The sequence below is a fragment of the Mustela erminea genome, chromosome 2, assembly GCF_009829155.1.
Source record: "Mustela erminea isolate mMusErm1 chromosome 2, mMusErm1.Pri, whole genome shotgun sequence".
In the NCBI taxonomy this organism is placed as follows: Eukaryota; Metazoa; Chordata; class Mammalia; order Carnivora; family Mustelidae; genus Mustela; species Mustela erminea.
In genome coordinates this window covers 42484809-42510348 of record NC_045615.1, presented here as the reverse complement: position 1 = coordinate 42510348, position 25540 = coordinate 42484809, and the positions used below count along the sequence as shown (strand labels likewise).

At 42.5% G+C, this 25540-nt stretch overlaps 1 protein-coding gene and 1 long non-coding RNA gene across 4 annotated transcripts in view; one reads left to right on the top strand and one right to left on the bottom strand.

The window, feature by feature from the left end:
* Positions 1 to 15991, bottom strand: part of RNF175 (ring finger protein 175) — a 44317-nt gene extending 28326 nt beyond the window's left edge. Inside the window, exons 1-4 of one of the 2 annotated variants that reach the window (XM_032332741.1) lie at positions 15877 to 15972; positions 13907 to 15146; positions 9544 to 9581; positions 6687 to 6828 (exon numbers count right to left, since the gene is read on the bottom strand). In XM_032332741.1, coding sequence (XP_032188632.1) covers positions 6687 to 6828; positions 9544 to 9581; positions 13907 to 14077 — 351 coding nt within the window. In that variant the 5' untranslated portion in view covers positions 14078 to 15146; positions 15877 to 15972. Of the gene's footprint in view, positions 1 to 6686; positions 6829 to 9543; positions 9582 to 13906; positions 15147 to 15876 lie in introns of both variants that reach the window. The other variant, XM_032332742.1, reaches the window with a different exon arrangement.
* A 222-nt stretch (positions 15992 to 16213) lies between these two features.
* LOC116584428 lies at positions 16214 to 22765 on the top strand. Of its 2 annotated transcripts, XR_004283196.1 has the most exons (3): positions 16214 to 16333; positions 16893 to 17027; positions 22246 to 22765. It is a non-coding gene; the product is annotated as an uncharacterized LOC116584428 (long non-coding RNA). The 2 variants fall into 2 exon arrangements; XR_004283195.1 differs by having other exon boundaries at positions 16214 to 17027.
* The last annotated feature ends 2775 nt before the right edge of the window (positions 22766 to 25540 follow it).

Sequence of the window (25540 nt, the reverse complement as noted above, 5' to 3'; positions counted from 1 at the left end):
CCTTTTCGTAATATCTTCATCAGATTTTGGTATTAGGGTAATGCTGGCCTCAAAGAATGAGTTCTGATGTGTTCCCTCTACTTTTACATTTCGGAAGATTGTAAAGAATTCTTCCTTAAGTGTTTTGTAGAATTCACAATTGAAATCATCTGGGCTTGGTGCTTCTTTTTTAGAAAGATATTAATTCTTGACTCAAAAAATTTTTTGGGGGGTGCCTGGGTGGCTCAGTGGGTTAAGGCTTCTGCTTTCGGCTCAGGTCATGGTCTCAGGGTCCTGGGATCGGGCCCCACATCGGGCTCTCTGCTCGGGGGACAGCCTGCTTCCCCTTCTCTCTCTGCCTGCCTCTCTGCCTACTTGTGATCTCTGTCAAAATAAATAAATAAAATTTAATTTTTTTTTTTTTTTTTAAGAAAGAGCAGAGTTCGGTGGGGAAGAGGGAGAGAGAGAGTCTTAAGCAGGCTACAGGCCCAGTGCAGGGCCTGATGCGGGGTTAATCTCACAGGCCTGAAAGCATGACCTGAGCTAAAATCAAGAGTCCAATGCTTAACAGACTGAGCCACCTGGGTGCCTTGACTCAGGGTTTAAAAATAGATATCCACCAGAGGCAGGAAGTATGGGGAGGGTTAAATGGGTGATGGTGGTCAAAAGGTATAAATCTTCAAACTTCAAGTTATAAGATTAAATAAGTCTTGGGGATGTAATGTACACCATGGTGACTATAGTTAACAATAATATGTATTTGAAAGTTGCTAAGAGAGAAGATCTTGAAAGTTCTTATCACACACAGAAAATTATAACTATGTGTAGTGATAGATGTTAACTAAATTTATTGTGGTAATAACTTAATGTCATATGCATAGATCAAATCATGAAGTTGCACACCTCACCTAAAATTAATGCAGTGTTATATATCAATTATATCTGAGGAAAAATAGATAGAGGCCTATCAGATTATTCATTTCTCCTTGTGTGAGTTTTGGTATCGTTTATGTTTTTTAAAGAATCAGTCTATTCTATTTAGGTTATCCAGATTTGTGGGCATATAGCTATTCATAATAGTCCATTATTTTTTTTATGTCCATAGGATCAATAATGATGACCCCTCTTTCTTTTCTGATATTAGTAATTTGTGTTTTCTTGTTTTTCTTGGTTTGCTGGCTAGAGCTCTACCAAATTTACTGACCTTTAAAAAAAACAGTTTTTGGTTTCATTTAGTTTCTCTATTGGTTTTCTGTTTTTAATTAAATTTTTGCCCTAATTTTTATTATTTCTTTTCCCTAATTTTTATTATTTCTTTTCCCTGCTGTAAGTTTAAATTACTCCTTTCTTTCATTTCCTAAAGTAGATGCTTAATTGATTTTAGATCTTTCTTCTTTTCTAATACATGAATTCAATGTTATAAATTTCCCTCTAAGCACTGCTTTAACTTTATCCCACAAATTTTGATATGTTGTATTTTTGTTTTCACTTAGTTAAAATTATTTTTTAGTTTCTCTTGAGTCCTTCTCTTTGTCTCATGTGTTGTTTAATCTCTAAATATCTCAGGATTTTTCCAGCTATCTTTCTATTATTGATTTCTAATTTAATTTTTGTGGTCTGAGTGTATACTTTGTATACTTAAATTCTTTAAAAAAATTTTTGGTGTGTTTTATGTCCTAAATGTGGTCTATCTTGGTGAATGTTTTAAGTGAGCTTGAGAAGAATGTGTTGTTGGATGAAGTATTCTATAAATATCAATTAGGACAGATCGATGAATCGTGCTTTTCAGATCAACTCTATCCTTACCAATTTTCTGCCTTCTTGCTCTATCAACTGCTGAAGGAAGCTGCTGATCCAACTAAGCAGTGCATTTGTCAATTTCTCCTTGTAGTTCAATTAGTTTTTGCCTTGTATATTTTGATGTTCTCTTGTTAGCTATATGCACATTAAGAATTGTTATTCCCTTTTAAATAACTGACTCTTTTATCATTATGTATTGCCCCTTTTTTCTCCCTAATGGTTACATCTGTATTCTTATGAGTTTCTTGTCAACAATATATAATTGGGTCTTATTTTTAGTTTTCATTTGTTTTATTTTTTATTCACAATGACAATCTCTTTTAATTGATGTATTTAGACTATGTACATTTGAAGGGACTGTTGATATAGTTGGATTACTATCTACTATATTTGTAACTGTGTTCTGTTCATTGCACAATTTTTTTTTTCTTTCTTTTCCTCTCTGCCCCACCCCCTTTTTAGGCTCTCTGGCTTTAAGTGAGAATTTTATGATTCCATTTTCTCTCCTCTCTTAGTATATGTATTTTTTAAGAAAGAGAGAGAGAGAGCGAGAGAGCGAGCACAGGCATGCATGCACACAAGTGGAGCTAGGGAGAGGGCTAGAGGGAGAGGGAAAGAAAGAATCCTTTTTTTTTTTTTTTTTTTGGAAAGAAAGAATCTTAAGCAGGTTCCATGCCAGCACAGAGCCCAGCACAGGGATCAATCTCGTGACTGAGATCATGACCTTGGCCAAAGTCGAGAGTTGAACACTTAACTGACTGAGCCTCCCAGGTACTCTAATTACATATTTTTAAAAAAGTGTTTCAGTGGTTGCCCTAGAGTTTGCAATATACATTTACAACTAATCAAAGTCCGTTCTCAAATTATACTATTCTGTTTCACTGGTAGTGCAAGTATCTTATAACACAGAAATCCCAATTCCTCCCTTATGTTTCTTCTAACATTGCTGTCATTCATGTCATTTACCCATATACTACAATCAACCAGTACAGTAAACCCTTGAACAACATTGATTTGAACTGCACGGGTCTGCTTATATGTGGATTTTCTGACAGTACCATATCATAAATGTATTTTGTCCTCCTTATAATTTTCTTAATAACATTTTTCTTTCTTTAGTTTACTTTATTGTAAGAATACAGTATATAACATATAACATATCAAATATGTGTCAACTGACTATGTTAATGGAAAGGCTTCTGGTCAACAGTAGGCTATTTAGTAGTTAAGTTCTTGGGAAGTCAGAAGTTATACACAGATTTTCAACTATGTTGTTCAAGGGTCAATTGTACATTGTTACAATTACTACTTTGAACAAATAGTTATCTATTTGGTCAGTTAAGAATAAGAAGTATCTTATTTTATCTTCATTTATCCCTTTCTGACACTCCATTTCTTTATGTAGACTTGAGTTTCTGACCTATATAATTTTCTGTCTTTCTGAAGAACTTCTTTTAACATTTCTTGCAGTCAAGTCTATTAATGAATTACCCCATTTTTTTTGTTTATCTGAGAGAGAAATTATTTTACTTCCACTTTTGAAAGATAATTTCTCTGGGTATAGAAATATACGTTGGTGGATTTGGAAAGGGATTCTTTTATTAGTAAACTGCTTTTATAATGTATGGCTAAATTTGTGAAACTGTTTTATATACATCAATTTCTCTTGAATGCACTCAGAGTCAACTAATGGTACTGAACACTCACTATATATCAGTTACCAAGCTAGAAGTTCTCACAGGAAAATGTTTCTGAATCACAATAACTTTGGAGACAGGTTCCTTTCTTCAGTAGTTCCATTTTGCAGATTAGGAAACCATGGTTCAGAGATATTTAAGGAACTCATCCTTGATATGAAAAAGACAAACAAACAAACAAACAACCTAGTGAGGTTGGATTCTAGTCTCTACTCCGCAACTAATTAGTTACACAAACTTGACCAGGTTATTTAATCTCTCTGAACTATAATTCACAAAAGAAATAAAAAATAATTATCTCCCAGGGTAACTTAATGTATAAAAAGCTCACTATCACAACTATAACAGTAACAGTAATTTGTATATAAATTTTTGTATTTAGTAATTTATATCTAATAGTAATTAAAATTAACATGTTACAAATATTAATATATTACTAATATACTGATGGAGATTACAAAGTTAAATAATAGAAATAAATCCTCATATATGGCCCCTTGTAAAAAAGAGCCAGGAACTCATGAATCTTGTAACTGTGTTCAAAGCTCTCTGTAGCTCTGCTAGGTGTCACATAATCTTAGGTGCCAAGAGAAGCAATTTAAAAGTTAGAGTCTCCCTGGATGGTAAGGTTGTTCAGGTCAGCATTTGTGGAAACATGACCATATCAAATTCCATCCCAAAGTTGAGAAGTATGTCAGGCAAAGGGATTTTTTTGATATGGTTCACGCAGGGTACGGTAAGAATGCTGAAAACTGGTGCTAGTATCAGCTACTGTTGCTCTGGAAATCATTTCCAGATTCAGGACTTTCAGGTACCACCAAGAGTTCCTGAAATGGCTGTGTTCTGATGCCTGGATCTGGCACTGAACCCTTAAGAATTGCAAAGTATGGGGTAAATCTGAGGCAGTAATATGGGAAAGATCAGCCTCACATGCTGGCTCTCACTTTGAGCCAAAATTATCAACAGAGACATGCAGGGGAAAGAGACTGCTCCACCCATTCCTTTGGGACATGCAATAATAGATATAGATGGACTGATGGGCAAAGAAGTACAAAATATTCTAGAAGCCAAGCATGTCTATGAGCTAATCTAGGAGAGTCCCAAAGGGCCACCATGAGACCCAAATAGTCCTTGACCACTGTGGGGTATCTTTATCTAGGCTCCTGGCTTTGCCAGGCAGAATCACTCTACGAGAGGCTTCTATCACAGGCATCTGGTCACCTACAAGGGGTTCTCAGAGCCCCTCAGGGTAACCATAAAATAGAGGAATTGTGTGATAGAAGAACACAGAAGTAGCAACCTTGGAGAGCATAAGTTGGGGGATTAAGGGAGTCTAGTTGTTAGTGAGGGATGGGGTGCAAGCAAAAGTAACAAGCCCGGAAAGTTATTTCAGGCAGCACAACTTGTGGCGGTGAGCGGCAGGAAACAATTTGGGAAGGCCAATCCAGCTACCCAACACTTTTTAAGCTCAGGGATGTCTACTTGGTGCCAGTGTGGCCTGAGTCATCAAGGGTTTGAACCTCCAAAGGCAACAAGTCCTTCAAGTGGCCTCTGAGTCACGGGCTGATCTGTCTGTGGCTAAGTAGAACCAGTGTGTGAGCCTGACATCGACTAGTGTTGTGAAATACCTCTTCAGAGAATTGACAGAGGGGCAATTTCTCCAAATATAAGACAGGGACAAATTCTTCTTGGCATAAGCTACCTCGAAAATCATCAAATAAAAATGGTGGAGGAGTAGTGGGACATAGTGCAGGTCAGCTGGCTCACAAGGCATTTTCTTTTCAGGAGGCTTTCTATGTAAAATTTACACCAGAGTTGTCATGGAAACTGAGCATGTTTTGAAATATCTAATCCAGAGATCATTATCAGTTATAAGGGAATAATGAAATAGGGCTATGAATGGTTTCCTTAGGAATCCAGTTTTCTTCTTACTTAAGGACTCGAGAAATTCTGAATATTAGATTATTTCCATTTTGCAGATGAGGAAACCATCGTTGTTTTATTTAAGAAGCTTTTCTTTGACATGAGTGAATAACTTATGAAGTTTTATTCCAGTCTTTTTCTTTTAAAAACAATTTGTTCAAGTATTATATAGAGGATGTTTATTTTAATTGACAAGACAGTGGTACATAGCAGAAAATTAGTGTGTTTGCTTAAACAACAAAAAGACAAGATTTCCCTTTCTAAATAAAATGTGTAACTTGTCTAAACTTAAACATTCTACAGAATTAAAAAGAATCCTTTTAGACCCTGTGCTACACAGGGAATAATTTCTATAATGGGTAAAAATAAAAAACAATATAATACTGGTCTAAGCCAGCACTTCATATGTCACAGACAAGTTTTCTTATATAATGACCAGTCTAAGACCCACAACCAGGTGGAGTGTTAAATGAGGACCTTCTTTCTTTGCAACATACTCAAGTCTAAATGATTGGTTCTCAAATGTGGTCTCTGGCCCAAAGCATCAGCATAACCTGGGAACTTGTCAGACGCGCAAATTCTTGGGCTCCTATTGAATCAGAGACTTTGGGGGTGAAACCTAGGAATCTGATTGACAGTCTGATTCACCTCTCCAGGTGATTCTGATGCACCTTAAGATTTGAGAACCACTGCTGGAAACATTACAATGGCAAGATCTCAGGCTATGATCCTGAGGCCCCAAGATGGTAAGGTTCTCATGGACACGCTCAAGTGGGATTGGTCTTTGCCAACGGGATCATGCTTTGTGTTGCTGAGGTCAGTATAACATTTGCATTAACCCATTTTCATGGATATGCCAACTATTGATGCCAGCTGAGTTTATGGCTAATTAAACAAAGTTAGCCTCAATCTTTTGTTGCTGCAGTTCCTAATCTGCCTTTTCCTAGGCCACTTGCAGAAGTTGATCATGCTAAAGGAAAACTAATTCATTTAAACCAAAGTTTCTTAGTCTTGTCATGAGTGTCAGGAGCTGTCCTCTGCATGTTTAGTGGCATCTGTGGCCTCTACCCACCAGATGCCAGAAGCATCTCCCATCCGCCTCTCCCCTCCCACTAAGGCGTGACAACTGAAAATGTTTCCAGATGTTGCCATGTAACTCCTGGGGGCAAGACTGCACCCTGTTGAGGGCCACTGACTTAAACCAAAGGGTTTCCTTCAAAGCAGTGAGAAAGGAAGGATGCAGCAGGAAGAGGAGCAGGCTTCCAGAGGCCCCTGGGGGCAACTCACGTTGTAGGACCGGCCATGCCTTTGTCTCCACTGTACCAGCACTATCTGGGCGATGACCAGGGTGCAGAGGAAGATCAAGATCATCTCCACGTGCATGGACTCATGGCCCCGGTGCATCTTGTGTATCCTCTCCTGCTGCAGGCTGGAACCAGCAAATGATGTCATCTGAAAAAGGCTTCAACCCTTGCACTGCACATTTAGGGGAACAAAATGTCTGGGCTCGTGGAAAGCAACTGGAGATTTCAAATGTAGGGGGTTTTAAGTTTGAGTACAGTTTTCCTAAGTTTTTCTTGGTTTTGCCTTTTCTCTCAGGCTTGAGGAGGTGGCAGCAGAGAGGAGGAGTCTGAGTTCATTAGGAAAACCGATTCCTCTCAGCCCTTAGCTAGCCTGTGTGGTTTGGGCTTCAGCCTTGTCCTTTCAAGGGAAATGATGGGGCCAAGAAAGTCACTGATGGGCTCTGGAAAGACCTGGGTGCCAGTCCCCAGTCTGGCACATTATCGTCATACAGACTCACAGACGTCACTCATCCCTTCTGCACCGCGGTATCCTCCTTTGCAGACTTAAAATCATCATCCCTCTGTACCTCACAGGATTGTTCTAAAACTCTAAAGCCCATGTTATTTGTTCTTAAATGAGGAATAATAATGATTATCAGGTTAAATCATATAAAATTGCCATTTTTGAAATTCAAAACAGTAAAATAGTGGTAATTCCAAGTAACTTTAAATATTCTTAAGTAAAAGGATATACCGCACATGATACCGACGAAGAGAAACTTATCCAAAGGACTCCAGAAAACTCCTCAGTGAGCTGTATACATTTTTTTTTTTTCATTATAAGGAGAAAGAAGAAGCCCATGTATTACCTTAAGCAGGTACAAACATTCAGTTGATGGCTGAATGTCTCAGTTTTTAGATGAACTCTTGGCTTTGCATAAAGGTAGAGAAAACATGATTATAGTACGTCATCTGGTTTAACTTCCCATAGTGGAAGTAGCTTCGGAGGAAACCTAGAGCAGTGGTTCTTGTTGTTGGCTGTAAACTGAAAATCCCTGGGGAGCTTTTAAAAGTCCCAAGGTCCAAGCCGTGACCAGATCAATTAAATGACCGTTTCTGTGCCTTACATGGGCTGAACTGTGCTCACCCCCATTCATATGCTCAAGTCCTACCCCCCAGTTCCTCAGAAGGTGACTGTATTTGGAGATAGGAACTTTGAGGAGTTAGCTAAGGTTCAATGCTGTCCATGAATGGGCCCCAATCCAATCGGACTGGTGTCCATCTAAGAAGATTTTTATATATAAACTCACATGGAGGGAAGAGTGTAAGGCAGCTGCAAGCCAAGAAGGGTTGGGAGAAACCAGACCTGCCGATACCATAACCTTTGACTTCTTATCCCCAGAACTATGAGAAATGAAATTTTTGTCATTTAAGCCACCAGGGCAGTGGTACTTGTTATGGCAGTTCAACTTCCACATGCGATTTTCAGGTGCAGCCAAGATTGAGAACCACTGGGTTAGAGGAAGAGAGAGCAGTCCAGGGTAGGATTAGGGAAAATGGGAAAATTATGAATGCTGCCAATCAAGTACTTTATAAATAGTGGTTAGCATTACCTTTCGCTCTGGATGGGGCACCGTCAGTCACGAAATCTCTTGAAGTTTCACTTATGACTGGATATTGTCTGCACTTGCTGTACTGATCAGAAAACACTGCAGGGTACTATTCTGTGCTGTGAGACTGTGACCTTTTAAAGGCACTCACTGGGTATGTGGGCTGGGTTTTCCCACTTTACCAGTAATTTCCACCACTACTCTGAAGAGTGAAGTACCAAGTGCTTCTGAAAAGGGCACTGAGGGTGCCCCCTGCTGGAGAATGTGTAGCAATGAGCCTGCAGAGCCCATTAAATACTGCCCGAGTTCTCCTTTGAGATGGAATCTTAGAACCTGGATGCTGGGAGGCACATTAGATGTACCTACACCCCTACCTTTATCAAATGAAGAAGCTAAAGTCCCTATCAGGTAAGCAACCTTAAAAAATTACATTGTTAATAGTCTCTGTGTTGGAAGCTGAGCTTAAGAGATAAGAATGATTTTCAGAAACTCATTAAAAAATACACTCGTTCCTTTGAAGAAATGGGAAGTGAAGAAAAATTAAAGGGTACAAGCACTTACAGTTTTTACAGCCCCCAATCCAAAGAAACTATTTAATATTCTACTTAGTGAACAGACTTTCAACTTTGGGCAGGGAGACAGAAAAATGACTTTATAATTGGTCTAAAATAGGGCTTGCATAGACATAAACTATGCTTTATGACATGCATCGACTTTGTGTATATATAATGAAAACCTATCTTAAATGGTTAACCTGTATAGAATTACTTTGGAAAGTATAAAGTAGTGTGCAAATATAATAAGTATTTCCTATTTTGATTAGGAATACATTCATCATTGATTACCATAATGCAAAAAAAGGAAGAACTTTTCATTTTTATTTTATTTCTTTTGGTGCCCACAGGGCCCTAATGGCCCTATAGTAAGTACTAGAACACAGGTGAAACAGCATATATAAAAAACCAGATGCATCTTATGCCTAAAATAAATACTAACTTGACATTGCCCTATTTTGAAGGGCATACAAATCCAGTTTTGGGGGACTGTGTGGGGCATACTGTAGGAAACAGAAGAAATCCAAGTGGTTCAAGTTCATCCTATCAGTGCACATGCATGCTGTGCTAACCGACCTTCTGTAGCCTGAGACATTTACAAATAAATCATAGCTTCATTTAATTTCTCCAACTGTTAAGGTGGAGATGGAATTTTTAGATAACAGCTGTAAAAAAAGAAAAAAGACTCATTACTTACTTCCACTCATCATCTGCAGAAAGCTTTGTGTGAGAGATCTGGAAAAAAAAAAAAAAAAAAGAGCCCCTTTCAGAATTTTTTTTCCAGCTTATAATGTACAGAGGGGAAAAATGAATACAATGATAATGATGAAGATGATGATGATGATGATATTTTCAGAGACATCTCTTTTCTAGTAGTAGTTCCCTTATTTTACAATATTTTTCTCTAGGGTGAAGTCTACTTTTTGACATTTTTTTCTGGTATGTTACTAGGCAGGCCCATTCAATATCTTACAAGCATTTATTTTGGAAACGAAAGTGACACTAAAATTCATCTGGAAAAATAAGCATATAAGGATGGCCAGGAAAACTCAGAAGAGTAAATACCGGAGTAGTGGCCTACCAGACACTGAAATACATAATAAAGCCACAGAAATTAACTTCCTATTACTGGTCCAGGACTAGGAAGATAGATGAGTGGACAGAACACAGACAGCATCCAGGAACAGACCCAAGTACCTATGATAAATGAATCCCTTCAAATCAGTGAGGAACAAAAACGGATTGTTCAACGAATGTTGCTGAGACAAGTGGTTTTGGAGAAAAATATAGAGCTGTATCCAAACCCCATCTCAAAATAAAGTCCAGGTGGATCAAATATTTAATTGTAAAAAAGAAATTCTTGGGGCACCTGGTGGCTCAGTTGGTTATACATCTCTTTTCAGCCCAGGGTCTTGGGATTAAGCCCCATATCAGACTCCCTGATCAGTGGGAAGTCTGTTTCTCTCTCTGCTCCTCCCCTGCTCATTATTCTCTCTCTCTCAAACAAATAAATAAATCTAAAAAAAAAAAAAAGTCTTAAAAGCACTAGCAGAAAATATGGTAAATGTTTTAATAATCATGTAGTAGACAAAGTATTTCCAAGTATGAGATAGAGACCAGAAATTGTAAAGTTAAAAAAAGCAACAGATTTTTTTTTTTCTAGGCAGAATGAAAGTTGGAGCTTTATTTTGAGGATGACGGTGGTTAGCCAGGAGGAGCTCAGGGTCAGAGCCTTGCCTAAAGGGATGGTGGAAAACTTGTGGGACTTTGGGGTATTTGGTTGGACCAGAGACCAGGTTGGGGTCACAAAGACAGCCTCAGGGGTTCCACTGAGAGGGCTAGTTGAATCTATAGACCTCAGGGTCCCCAGCACCACCTTCTCTTAGGGACAGTGAAGTGGCTGCCTGGGCTAAGGGACAGGCAGGCAGAGATAGTAGAGGAAAGGGTACAACCCTTCACCCCACATCCAGGGTGGCAGGAGGGAATGGGGCACAACCACTTTATTACTGTGGGCAGAGAACCCAGGGTGCTAGGTGAGATAAACGGGTGGGATGCGAGGTGGTCCCTGCATTCTCCTGCTTCTGAATTTACCCCACCCCCCAGAAGGGCTGAGGGTGAGAGGGGCATCTGTGGCATTGGGAAAGATAACACCCTATGAGCACTGGAATCTTCTGGGAGCACGAGAACCCCAATGCCCTGGTGTTGAGCGCCCCCTCCCCCACTGGGAGGGTCCACCACCAGTTCCTGAGAACAGTTGAGGTTGTTGCCTCTGGAGAGTGGGAAATCAGGAATGGGAAAGGGTGGAGTGGTGACAAGGGTTCCATTGTTTTTTTGTTGTTGTTGTTTAAGTGCTGTAGAACTATTTGACTGCTTAAAATGTGGATGTCCATAATTTTAATACAAATTAACATTAAAAAGAAAAAAAAAAGTAAGATGATAAGGGGGAAAATGTCTAGCAGCTAGTGCCGAAAATGGCTTCCTCCTGCCCTTCAGATGCATTGTATACATTAAGACAGTTTCTCTGAACAGATTAGGTTAGGTATGTCAAAATTTTAAGTGTTCGCTTACCCTATGTAGAATAGTCTAGGAATATTCTCTCACAAAATAAGGTGAAAAATGCACAGGGAAAGATGACATAGGTGTTTGCATAGTTTTATTTATAATATTGAGAAATTGGCAACAATCTATGTGTCAACCCATGCGGGATCAATGAGTTCTGATATAATAAAGGAAATCTATTGGGTCTTTAAAATGATTGTTCAGATCTATATTTCTTGACACAGAAGTATCTCCATGACATATTGTTAAGAGAAAAAGCATGCTTTAGAAATGGTTGTATATACTGTAAACCTATTAATGTAAATACAGAGTTGCACTGAATCAACAAACATCTAAAAGAAAGAGGTGTCCAGAATGGTCACCAAAGTCCTAATAGGAATGATCTATGAGTGCTGATGTCTGCTGGAATACTTACTCCTTTTTTATACTTATTTTTTTATAATTTGCATGAACATATGTCACTTAAATGAAGAAGTCATTTTGAGTCTGCTTCTCCTTTCTCCTTCTCGTCTGTCATTGCCAAATCCTTTTTGCCCTGCTAGCACATCCTTATTTATCTCTCCTCCCCTTTTTGTTCACTTCTGAGCTTCAGATTCTTCTACCGAAGTGCCTTTTACAGATTTCCACTTGGATGTCCCCCAGACACACAAACTCAACCTGACCCAGACTGAACATATTCGTTTCCCCCCAACCTACTTCCATTTCAGTTCCCCCTCTCACTCAGCAACTCCATATCCCATCTATCCAATCATTCAAAACACAGATATGGGGCACCACTCTCGACCCTAACCCTCCACCACCAACCCAGTACCCTCCTGCTGACCTTACAAAAATACCTGGCAACCCACTTCTTTCCACCTCAATGGCCTCTGTGCCAACAATTTTCTTCATTCATCCAACCAGTATCTATTTACTACCTCCTGGGTGCCACACACTGGGATAGGACCTGGCATATGATAAAGGTGAGTAAGACAGAAAAGGTTCCTGTTCTCATGAATTAAGCCTTGTGTTCTAGAGAAAGTATGGACAATAAGCAAGTAAGGAAAACAATGACCTAATGCGGTAAATTCTATGAAGAAACAAAATGTAGTGTGTGGTAAAGAGCCAGAACAGGAAGGGGCTCTTACTCTTTAGACTGCCTGGCAAGGGAAGGCCTCCAGCCTGGTGTGCAGTGTTCCCTCCTCACCCCGGAGATCTTAAGTCTTCACTTCTTTTCTCCCTTCAAACAGTGAGGGTGATCCAATGACAAGCAGACTGGTCCTATCTGATCCTCTGCTCGTAACCCAAGTGGCTGCCCTTGTCACTAACAGGACTCGTGCGGTCCTTGTCAGCTTCATTTCTCTCCACAGCCCCTGAACAGCCTCTGGTCTAGTCAAGCAGAACCTTCCTCCCCCCGAGTGCTCTTCCTTGTCCCCCAGACACGCTTTGGGGATGCCCTAAATTCCACTTCCTCCAGGAAGCCTTTAGGGTTAGGCACCTCTGGTAGATCCACTGTCCACTGAACACTGTCACCACAATGCATGGTCACTGGTGATTTATTACTTGTCTTACCCCACCCTGAATACCCCCATCTGACACAGCACGCACTCAATCAACATAGAGTTGAACTTTGAACAATGTGGGGGCTAGGGGCAGCAGTCCCCCATATAGTAAAAAATGTGGATATAACTTTTGATTCCCTAAGGCTTATCTACTAATGACCTGTTGTGGACTAGAAGCCTTCCCAATAGCATAAGAAGTTGATCAACACATACTGTGTACGGGATGTGTATTATTACTGTATTCTTATAATAAAGTCAGCTAGAGACAAGAAAATGTTACTAAGAAAATCATAAGGCAAATGCATTTACAGTACCACACTGCCAATAATCCATGTACACGTGGACCTGTTGTTCAAGGGTCAACTGTATCTGAAAACTGCCTCCCTCCCAGCACCAGCCCTCCTCATTTCTCACCTCAGCTGCTGCCTCCAAATGGGTCTACCCACTTTCAACTCTTCCCTCACAAAAACCCATCTGTTAGAAAAATCTTGCTAAAATGCTTGGCAAAACTGGAAGTGTGAACTCAAACTACTGGTGTCCCTGATACATATGTGAGGGAGGTACAGGTGTGTCAGACTTGGAGGGCCGTGTTTAGTGATACGGAATCCATGTCACTGGGCAAGCGCAGAGCTTCCATGACTGGAGGGGGAGGAAGGGGTTGTGTCAGGCCTACTGTAAGGCAGAGAAGAATTTGGGGTAGAGGTGGGTCCTCTGGGGGAAACAGAGGTTGCAAAGGAGGCCTCAGACAAGAGGAAACTGATGAATCCACTCTGCCTGCTTTCTTGCACCCCAACTTTGAGGAGTCTCAGGAGCAGACATGGTGTAGCTGGCTTGCTCTTGTGATCCCACAGGGGGTCTAGCTGGGGAGGAGGAGGGTTTTACTTGTCACAAAGGGCTAACACTGGGAGCTGGGCAGCCTAGAGTCTGGATCATGAGGTTTTATGTTCATTACTCACTCACATATTTGTCGAATAAACATCTCCAGGCTCTGTGCTGGGTCCTGGAAATACAGTAGCCAGCAAAGCAGATCAAGTGCTTGCTCTGCTGGAGTCCAAGGGGATGGAGGTTCTCAGAAAAACAAGTACACAAAGAAATATGCTTCAGGGGGTGATAAGGATGTTGAATGAACATTAAACAGGGTAACGTTTCAAGTCAGGGTGCTGTCATACACAGGGTGCTCCGTAAATTCTTATGGGGTTGGGGTGCTCAGTAACCATATCTATTTCTCCTTTATTATCCGCAGCTCTTACAAAGTCTGTTTTAAACTAGCACTTCTCAAACTTTGATGTGCAGTCAGCCAGGGGTTCAGTTAGCACGCAGATTTTAAGCCTGCAGTTTTGGGGTGGGGGACTGAGACTCCATTTCTAATTGGCTCCCAGGTGACACCTTGGCCCTGGGTCCCTGGACCACAAGGCTCTGCCATGAGGGATTAAGGGAAAAGCTGCTGAGTTCCCCCTAGGGAAGAATTAACAGGGGACCATGCCTCCTGAGGGCAGCAGGCAAGGTAGCGATGGCAGCCTTAAGGGAACAGCAAGAATCAGCCACAGAATCGACTCTGCCAGTCTTCTGTCCTTCCCAGCTTGCAGACTTCTTCATCCATAACCTGCTGTGAATGATCTGATCTGGTTCACAGGAGAGTGAAACCAGCAAGTCAGCCAGGGAGTTCCCTTACAGCTTCCCTATTTTAGAGAATAGATCCCCAATACATAATGTGTTACAAGATTTGTCATAATCCAGCTCTCTCTGCCTACAAGGATTCATGAGCCCTGGATTTCTGCCAGGATCATAAAGAATATCCACTCCTACCCCTACCTTTCTCCATGCTCACTTCCCAGCCCCCACCAATTTTTTTCACCTCCAAGTAATTTCATATTCCTGTTTCCTCCATGGAGAATTATCATTTCCCCTCATGGCCACATGGAATCTCATTCATTCTCCAAGGCCCTGCTCCCAAAAGCCATGCCATCCCTCCCTCCCCCATCAGCCTTCCCACCCTCCCTGTCAGAAGCAGTTCCTTGCTTCCTAGAAAGCCTACAAAACTTCACTCCAACCTCTTATGGGGACAGTAATCTCTTCCTACCTTCTATGAGTTATTTTATCCTTGTTATACTTTCTTCCCAGGATGCGAGCTCCGGGGGAAAGGTCTACCTCTAACTGCTTCCCCTTTACCCATGCACAGTTCCTGGTATGTGATCACGGCCTAAGAAGAGTCCATAAATGAAATATAGTAATGACTTGGATTTGAAAACACCGAAGGGTTCGGGGGAGGGCAGGATGCAGGGGAGGAAAGTGCTAGCCCAGAGCTTCTCTAACCTTGAACATCAGCACCTCCTGGTAACTAGTCAGACTTGCAAATAAATGATCAGCCACTATCCCTGATATCAAGAATTAGAAACCCGGGGCATAGCCCAACTATCTGCTTTTTAACAAGACTTCCGAGTGATTATGATGAACGCTGAAGTTTGAGAACCTCTGCGAACCACAAAGTCAAGCCTAATGTACACCCAGCACCCTTCAGCTGTTGTCTTCCAATGCCCACGGCCTTCGCCTGGGCCCTGGGGCTTCTGTCAGGGAGAGGGTGGAGAGAGGGGCAGCCAGTATGGAGGACAGGGAATGGATAGGGATGAGTCCAACAAGGGTGCTTCTGGAGGAGACAAGTGGCGGCGGGGGGACGAAGTTGGAAGAAGGAGGGGTAAGGAAGAAGAAAGGGGAGAAGAGGGAGAGGGAAAGAGGGACATGGAGAGGGGTTCGACTCCCATGGGGTGGGGTAGGGTGAGGCGAAGCAATGAGCACCTTCCAGAAAGGTCATCCGCCCCTCCATCCCGCGCCGGGGCGAAGGACTCGGAGACCTGTCCGCGCGGCCACCCAACCCCCGCGCGATCCTCGGGACTCTAGCCCCGTGTCCCCAGACTGCGGCCCGCGCCCCATACCTGCTCGTGCTGCGGAGGCGCCTCCAGCACCGGCGCCGCCTTGCGCACCGCGGCCCCCGCGGCCATACCTCAGCGGCGGCGCCCGCCCCCCGGCCGCGCAGTCTCTCGCTCCGCGCGGGCGGGGGAGGGTCTCCCGGAGTCCGCTGGGGGCGCTCTGCCTGGCGAGCGCGGGGGGGCGAGCGGTGCGTACGGCGGCCCCGCCCCGGGCCCTGCGGCGGCGCGCGCAGACGGCCTCCGGGAGCGCCGCCCCTCCGGCCGGTGTCCGCGCCCCCGCCGCCCGCAGAGGCGCGGGCTCGGGATCCTCCTTCCTGCCACGGCCCGGGAGATCCCTCAGGGATCTTTCCCTCTGTGGTCCGGCAGTCGTCGGCCACCGTGGCTCTCATCGCGTGCGGCGCCTGGCTCCTGCCGGCGGTTTTGTCACCAGGTGGCAGGGCTGGACACCCTGCTCAGAAGTAAGGTGGGAAGAGATGTGGGGAGGACCGAGAGTGAGAAGTGCAGAGGAGAGAGAGGGAGCGAAGGGACGTTTTCTCCCGGCTCTTTCCTTCAGAAGCCTTTATCTCAAGACGGGAGTTCAGGGGACTCTCCAAAACCTGGGAGGCTGAACTTCTGTTGCATCTCCGGTTGCGTTTCTGTTCCTGGGCGCATCGGCCCTTCTTCCCTGTTAGCTGCAGTTTTAATTATCTGGACAGGTCCCTGTTGAAGTCACACTTGTTTCCCCCAAAGATGACAAAGGAGAGAAACTCAGCTGTGGGGAGAGAAGGAAGACCCTCTGGGCCTTTGTGCTGCTCTGCCCCTGCACTTCCTGGTGGGAAATTATCCACAATTTGCCTCCGTCTCCTCCACCTTCAGGGGGGCATTCTCCTTCCCCTCAGCTGTAGACCCAATATGGATTTATGGCTGGGAACAAGCTGGAACATTGGGGGAAGCCTTTAGGAACGCATTGGTAGAGCAAGAGACAAAAAGGGAATATGTTAGTAGATAGACTGACTTACAAAATATGGCTGGCTCCTTTCCAGTTTGTGGTGGCTCACAGTTTCCAAGAGCTACAAGGAGCTACCAGTGGAGGCTTACCAACAGATGGATACATCTCTGCCCTTGTAGAACTTCTAGTCTAGCATGGCGTGGAGACAAACATCCAGGACGACTACCTGGTAAGTTAGTAAGTGGTAAGAGCTTCCTCCTCCAAGTGCTTGACCCGTGTCAACTCCTTCAGTTGTCACAAGGCCTCCAGGTAGGTGGTGTTATCTCCATTTTACAGGAGAACATTGAATCACAGAGAGGTGCAGAAATCTGCCCAAGTTTCAAAGCTAGTAAGTGGTGCAGTGGGAATTTGTATTTTGGCTTCAGGGGTGGGCAAGAGGGCTCAACTATGGTTCAAGCCAGAAAGCTGTTGCTATAGTTCAGTTAAAGACAGCATAGCGTATGTAAATATGTGCAGGGTTGGGGTGGTGTGGAGATGGAGAGATGTTGATAGAGTCAAGAGATCTAGGTGATAAAATCTGTAAGACTTACTGATGGCTTCCAGGCTTGTGGCTCCAGCAGCCTGGAATTTGGGCAGGGGTGCTGAGAGCAGGAATATTGAAAGAGCAGTGTATTTCTGGGAACAAAGATAAGGAATTCATTTGGACGTTTTGCCTCCCTTCCTAGCTCTTGGCCTATTTTCCTGTGGCAAAGACCTTTTTTTTCTCCCCAGTCCCTGATGTCCTCAAATTCATCTGGTTTCATCTAATTCAACTACCTCCACACCCCCCCTCCGCTGGTTGGTTGGAAATAGAATTTCCCTATCCTATAGGGATAATGGCTCATTGTCATTATATAAGTTCTGACTCCGGGGTATGAGATTCTCTTCTTTGGTTGACTGACACCAGAAACATCTACAGGTTTCACTGGAGACACATGTGAGCCCACAGGGAGTCATCTTCCTTCTGATTTCAGCTCAACAGTCATCAGGGAATAAAACTCAAAAAGTCAATTTCTTCCCCACCGGTAGTGATGGACTTGCTCTGGTCTACTGTATCATATCTGGTTCTCTTTCATGACTCGTTTCCAGATATGGAACTAATACCTTGTTTCCCAGAGGGTAACCGCCGCTTTCTGGAGGGGTTCAGCCAACCAGAGTTCATTTCTTCACAAATGTGTTTCCTAAATCAAATACTTGGCAACTGACAGTCGTAAATCATGGAATAGATCAACAGCCTTCCTCTCACTTAGCACTAATATCTTCAGCGTATTAGCCATAGCTCATGCATTCCCTGTTCTGTCTTGATGAAGAGCCCTGAAGTGATTGTAGTGATGTAATGAAAGAAATGAGCTAATGCCATAAAGGTGTTTGAAAAACAAGGTGGATTCAAGAATAGCTAGAAAATTAAGTATGCTATTTGGTGCAGGAATAGCGAGATAGAACCATAGAGCGACCAGAAAGCCCTCCAAATAGACACATGGATCTACGGGAAACTAGTTTTAGGGCAGGAGTGATAATTCAGCAGGGATACATAGACTATTTAGCAATTAGCTTGCCATGCCAAGACAAAACAGGTGGTTTAACAGGCAAAACTTGTAGAAGACAATTTAAAAGAATAGTTTTATTATCTCAAGATGTGAAGAATATATTAAACAAAACTCAAAAAGAACAAATCATAATGGGAAAGATTAGTAAAACTGTCTATGTTAAGATATTAAACTTCTATATGATAAAGAGTTGACATTAAAAAGATTCAAACCAGGATGCTGGGTGGCTCAGTCAGTTAAAGCCTCTGCCTTTGGCTCAGGTCATGATCCTGGGGTCCTGGGATCAAGCCCCACATCAGGATCCTTGCTCAGTGGAGCCTATTTCTCCCTCTGCCTGCTGCTCCTCCTGCTTGTGCTCACTCTCACTCTCTTTCTCTGACAGGAAAAAAAAAAGATGAAATCTATTAAGAAAAAAAAAAAAGCAAGCCAAGGACCAAGAGAATGTATTTGCCTACATCTAGCTGTCAAATAATTAGTGCTTGAAAAAAATAGAACTGTAAAAACATTAATTTTTAAAATGTATAAATCAGGGGCCCCTGAGTGGCTCAGTGGGTTAAAGCCTCTGCCTTCAGCTCAGGTCATGATCCCGGAGTCCTGGGATATAGCCCCACATCGGGTTCTCTGCTCAGCAGGGAGCCTGCTTTCCCCCCCGCCCCTACCCTCTCTGCCTGCCTCTCTATCTACTTGTGATCTCTGTCAAATAAATAAATAAAATATTTAAAAAAAAAGTGTAAATCAGTAGAATGTGGGCAAGGGATAGAATCCAATTTTAAGAAATAAAATCATGAGACATTTTGTAATTTTAAGGGAATTAATTACTGCGTTTATGTATATGTGAGTTACTCTAGAATTCACTTTACAGGAATGCCTTGTGTATGTTAAATTACTTATTGCAAAGTGACTGCCTTCAGCCTTCCTATCCACTTCTGACCAGCAATCATTAACTTTTCCTTTCTGCTGTCCTTCTCAGGACAACCCAATTGCTCTGGACTGAGGGTGCCACCTGATGGTTAGATCTTATGGAAGTCCTCTCTGTTGTCTTACAAATAGTCTTTTCCAAGTAACTTTCTTTTTCAATTTACTCCTTTCCTCTTTTCTCAAGTGTTTTTCATATTTACAGATAAAATACATATATCTGATCCTTAGCCTCATAGCTAGAATGTGTGATTTTGAACGTCTTTGACCAGGTGTGGTAAAGGGGGTGGCAATAGTAGGGTCAGTCTAGAGGTGTCAGATTAAAACCATCCACGCGATGTGAGTATCCAAGAGAGCTTGTCTGGTCTCAGAAATCAGTGTGAAAGTGGCACCAAACCTTCTGCGCTTCGGTGAACGTTTGGTGGCCCCTTCGGGGTCAGGGGCAGACTGGGTTGTAAATGAGGGTAATCATGTTTGAAAAGGAGAGGGGCATGGAAGTTAGGTCCTACCATCGCTGATGAAGTGGCTGCATCGAAATACTCTGGCGAACTTTTTCAGTCATCCTCCACCCGCTCACACCCCTGGGTGCTAGGTTAGCCTTCAGGTGCAGACACTGGTCTCTTAGAATTGGGGAGATCCTGCAAGCTGGTCTGATTCCCACCTGTGGGGGTTCCTAACTACAGTCCGTGTTCCCTAGCCTCTCAGCCTCACTGAATAGACATTTTCATCCTCCGTTTACTAAATGTGCCTGTGCTTAAACACTACTCCTCAAGACAAATGAAAGATACTCAACTTTATTATTTCATTCTTAAAAAAAAAAGATCTATTTATGTATTTGAGAGAGTATACATGTGCATGTGCACACAAGTGGGGGGAGGGGCAGAGGGAGAGAAAAGGAAAATCCCAACCAAACTCCCCACTGGGCGGGGAACCCGAGGTGGGGCTTATCTTACCACCCATGAGATCATGACCTGAGCTGAAATCACGATCTGGACGCCTAACTGATTGAGCCACCCAGGTGCCCTGTTTATCTCATTCTTTAGTTATTAGTATTGTAGTATAATTGCCCTACTGTTTTTTTGGCTAAAATGTACAGAGAGTACCTACATTATGATTACAGGGAGTTCTGTGAGCTGGCGTGTGGCCCTCATCACCATTTATAACATTGCATTCTGCCTTTCAAACCACAGACTTCCAAATGCACATTTGGAACACAATCCGTTTGTGAGTTGGGAACCCTCTGTATTAATGTCTGCTGGCCCAGGGCAGCCCCACAACCAAAAGACATGTGGTTTAAGGTTCCTGTAACAGCCGGTTCATTTAAATAATGTCTGCTGGAGTTCAGTTCAGGTTCTCAGGTTTCTGGTTAATTTGGAAGAGGGGCGGCGGCAGAGTCCCAGTGTTCAGACAGCATGTGTGGGGCGCCCCACTCCCTGTAGAGGGATGACACATTCCTGCTTTTTGTGATTTACCCATAGGTTTCAGGATTGAGCCTCTTCTGAGGGCAAGCTTTTAAGTTCTGTTGAACAATTGATCTTGAAAAAGAACTGCTTTTAAAAACCAACTCTGCTTTCCAGGTTGGAAGTTCAGCTAGGGTCATTCTCATTTACTGAGTACAGGGGCCCTCTCAGTAGGAGGGAAAACCACATATGAGTCCTTGATGGGGCTCCTTGCCCTCCCCTCTCCTTGTTTTCGTTTCCTGGTGTCTCCTTTAAGATGTCTCCTCTTCAGTAAGTAAGAAGCCAGACAAGCAAGCCAGTCTCTACCGTCTAACTATAAAAAAAAAGGTTAACATTTATGAAATGCCCACGGTGTGCCAGGCCCTGGGCTAAGGACGCTATGTGTCTGGTGTCATTTCCTCTTCAGAATGAGCCCCAGTGACAGGTATCACCGTCCACATTTTACAGATGAAGACATTGAGTTAGAATAAGGGCATTGCTTTATCTAAGAATGTATAGCAGCAACCACTGCTCTCCTGGATCCCTAATCGCTGGGTGTGATGGGAGGCTTTATCGGGGGGGACCCCAGGAAACTTGGTCCTGGAGTAGAAGTTGTATTTGTCATTTCTAGTTGAGACCAAGGACCTGCCATCCCAATTCCTACACTTCAGGTTAATTGCCAAGACCACAACACACCCGTGTTCTGCAAAAGTCAACATGCTTGTGGAAGAGAAATATAAATGTTCCTTTTTTCCTCTTGACTTCAGATATTTGTCCTCCTTGGGGGCTTGAAACAAGATCAGTCACAGAAGCAAGAGGACACACAGTTACTTTTTGCTGGAGATTAAAGCCCTCCAGGGGCCACTACTGGTGTTACCAACCTCCCGGCCCACGATAATAGCTACAGCTTTTAAAATGCCTGGGACGCCTGGGTGGCTCACTTGGTTAAGCAGCTGCCTTCAGTCTGGTCATGATACCAGCGTCCTCGGATCGAGTCCCACATCGGGCTCCTTGCTCAGCAGGGAGCCTGTTTCTCCCTCTGCCTCTGCCTGCCATTCTGTCTGCCTGTGCTCGCTCTCTCCCCCCCTCTCTCTCTGATAAAAAAAAAAAAAAAAAAAATCTTTAAAATGCCTGCTAAGGCCAAGCACTTTCTTTCTTTCTTTTTTTTTTTTTTTTAAGATTTTATTTATTTATTTGACAGAGAGAGATCATAAGCAGGCAGAGAGGCAGGCAGAGAGAGTGGAGGAAGCAGGCTCGCGGCTGAGCAGAGAGCCCGATGCGGGGCTCGATCCCACCTGGGATCATGACCTGAGCCGAAGGCAGCGGCTTAACCCACTGAGCCACCCAGGCGCCCCCCAAGCACTTTCTTTATATGTAATCCTCAACCTACCCTCCAAGATAGGTGTACTATTATTATCTTCATTCTATAATTAAGGACAATTAAGATCACTTCCAAGCCATGGCCTCTGCTTATGATGCCTTTTTCTTTTCTCATTTGAATCTGCAGAAGTCGTCCCTCCCCATCCCATCCAAAGCCTGACCAGCCCTGTTCTCTCACCAGACTCTCCCAGATCTCCAGTGGGAATACATTTCTTTCAACCCTGCGCAGCACAGCTTTTCTGTTTGCCTCTATTCCGCACTGCCTTGTGTTCTAGGCGCTGTTACGTACGTCTCTACGAGCTGCCAGCTGCAAACACGGGGGGATCAGAGACTCTGTTCTCATCATCTTTTCCCCACTGCTGTGTCTAGCACAAACCCTGGCCTGGGGCCAGATTGAATTGATGGTGTGGTCCCAGTTCCAGGTGCTCCTGCGTGTGCCTCAGGCGTCTTCCTGGCTTCTGGTGGGTGATTGGGGACAGGTGGATTCCCTCAGTCTATTGTCTATTGTCCTTTGGGGAAGAAGGGGCTGTTGTCACTGTGTCCGCAGCCTTTTGCTATCTACCCATAACAGGACCATTGAGACCTCTGCACACATTTGAATATAAACTTAAAATACAAAAAAAAAAAAAAGAAAAAAGAAAAAAGAGGCCTAAATTGTGCCCTTAACATAATTCCATGCAGTCCAGATATGTATCTACTACTATTTATTTTATGATGTGTCTTTGTTAATCAGAACGGGACCCACTTTTGCCAACACTCAGAGATGCTGAGATGTGAAAGGGAGAAGGAAAGCAGTGTAAAGGGTAAGGCCTGGGTCTGTTTCTTTCTACCTGTTACCTTAGTCTTGTACTGAATGAACATAAATTTTCGTGTCTAACCACATAACTGCTAAGAATATGTGTCACACATGGGTGTTGGAGGTGAATTGTTTTCTGGTTTATTCTGTAAGTGCAATAATCCTGACACATTATGTAAATAGTTGAGATAGTGTGTGCATGGAAATAAAACATGTATTTACTATATTCTAGAATATCAGAAAAATGGAATATCAGTGTTTTGGATTGTTTGTTGTTGATTTCGCTTTTTCTCTGGGAAGGATTTCAGTTATTCTAAATTGCCAAATGGTTAGAAACAAAATTTTTGTGCTGGGCATGTTGTCTAATAACTTTTTAAAACTTAGGGGCACCTGGGTGGCTCAATGGGTTAAAGCCTCTGCCTTCGGCTCAGGTCATGATCTCAGGGTCCTGGGATCCAGCCCCACATCAGGCTTTCTGCTCATCAGGGAGCCTGCTTCCTCCCTCTCTCTCTCTCTCCCTGCCTCTCTGTATACTTGTGATCTGTCTGTCAAATAAAAACAAACAAACAAACAAACAAACAAACAAAAACTTAATATTTTGTGGCGCCTGCGTGTCATGATCGGCTAAGCTTCTGACTCTTGGTTTCAGCTCAGGTGTGTGAGATTGAGCCCCATGTCAGGCTCCGTGCTCAAGGCAGAGTCTGCTTAAGATTCTTTCTCCCTTTCCCTCCGCCCCGCCTGCTCATGCTCTCTCTCTCCCAAAATAAAATAAATCTCAAAAAATTAAAAAAATTTAACATTTTGTTATAAAGTTATGTATGTTTAATTTTTACACTACGCACATTTTGCTGGGTCTCCAAAGAAGGAAAATTTTGGAAGTCATCCTGGATACAGTAGTTAGAGGGCAATTTAGGGAATAGCTAGACTTTACTGGTTTAAAATTTTCCTGCATCATATGAATATCCACCAAAGTGGCCATAGTTTTGTGGACGACTTTCAGTGAATAACTCAAAGGATGTTTTATCCTCTTAGAAACATGGAGAAGTACAGAGACAGACTGACCCAAGAAGAAAGTTAGGGATAAAGAGAGACTTGGTTTTTGATAGTGGTGAACTCTACAGGAGTGAGTATTTCTAGAAAGCCTGTAATGTGAGAAAAGGAGGTCCAGGAATATACTTGGTAATTAAGACAACAGGATTTATAATCAAACAAATTTGGCTTCAAGTCTCAATTATAACACATTTGTGTGTCACCTTAAGTCTTGGGACCTCTGACTTTTTTCTCTAATGGACTTAAAATACAATTCACATGCTATACAATTCAGCATGAATCAAAGCACATGATTCAGGGTTTTTTTTTTTTTTTTTTTTAAAGATTTTATTTATTTATTTGACAGAGAGGAAATCACAAGTAGATGGAGAGGCAGACAGAGAGAGAGAGAGGGAAGCAGGCTCCCTGCTGAGCAGAGAGCCCGATGTGGGACTCAATCCCAGGACCCTGAGATCATGACCTGAGCCGAAGGCAGCGGCTTAACTCACTGAGCCACCCAGGCGCCCCGATTCAGGGGTTTTTAATATATTTACAAAACAATGCAACTACTACTGCTGTCTAATCCCAGAACATTTTCATCACCCCAAAAAGAAACTCATTTTCATTAGTAGTCACTCCCCATTTCCTGCTTCCTTCATCCCGTAGCAATCACTAATTTCTTTGTGTAGATTTGCCTGTTGTAGATGTTTCATATAAATGGAGTCATACAGTATGTGGCCTTTGTGTCTGGCTTCTCTTCCTTAGTATAACGTTTTCAAAGTTGATCTATGTTGCACTATGTTTTGGTACTTCATTCCTTATTATGACTAAATAATACTCTTTGAATGGTTATACCACTTTTTGTCCATCTACTCATCAATTGGACTTCTGGGTTGTTTCTCCTTTTTTGGGTATTATGAATAATGCTGCTGTGGAAGTTCATATAAAAATATTTTTGTGGATATATGTTCTCAATTCTCTTTGAGTATATATTTGGGAGTACAGTTGCTGGGTCATATGGTTACCCTATGTCGAAGATTTCGAGGAACTGCCAAACCGTTTTCCAAATTATCCCATTTTACAACCCCACCAGTAATGTATGAAGGTTCTGGTTTTTCCACATCTTTACCGACAGTTGTCATTATCTGACTAGTTGATTTTAGCCATTCTAGTTGGTGGGAAGTGGTATTTCAATGTGATTTTGATTTATGACTAATAAGGTTGAACATCTTTTCACATGATTATTGGCCATTTGTATATCTTCTTTGAAGAAATGTCTAGATCCCTTGCCCATTTTAAAATAGGCTCACTAATCTTCTTATTGTTGAATTTTAAGAGTTCTTTGTATATTCTGGATACCAGTTCCTTATAAGCTATATGATTTGCAAAGATTTCTTCCCATTTTGTGGATTTTCTTTCTATTTATTTTTTGACAGTATGCTTCAAAGCACAGAAGTTCTAAATGGATCTATACTTTCTTTTGTATGTGTGCTTTGGTATCATGTCTAAAAAAATCATGACCTAATCTTAGGATGTAGAGATTTACTGCTGTTTTTTTTTTTTTTTTTCCTAAGACTTTAATAGTTTTAGTTCTTAC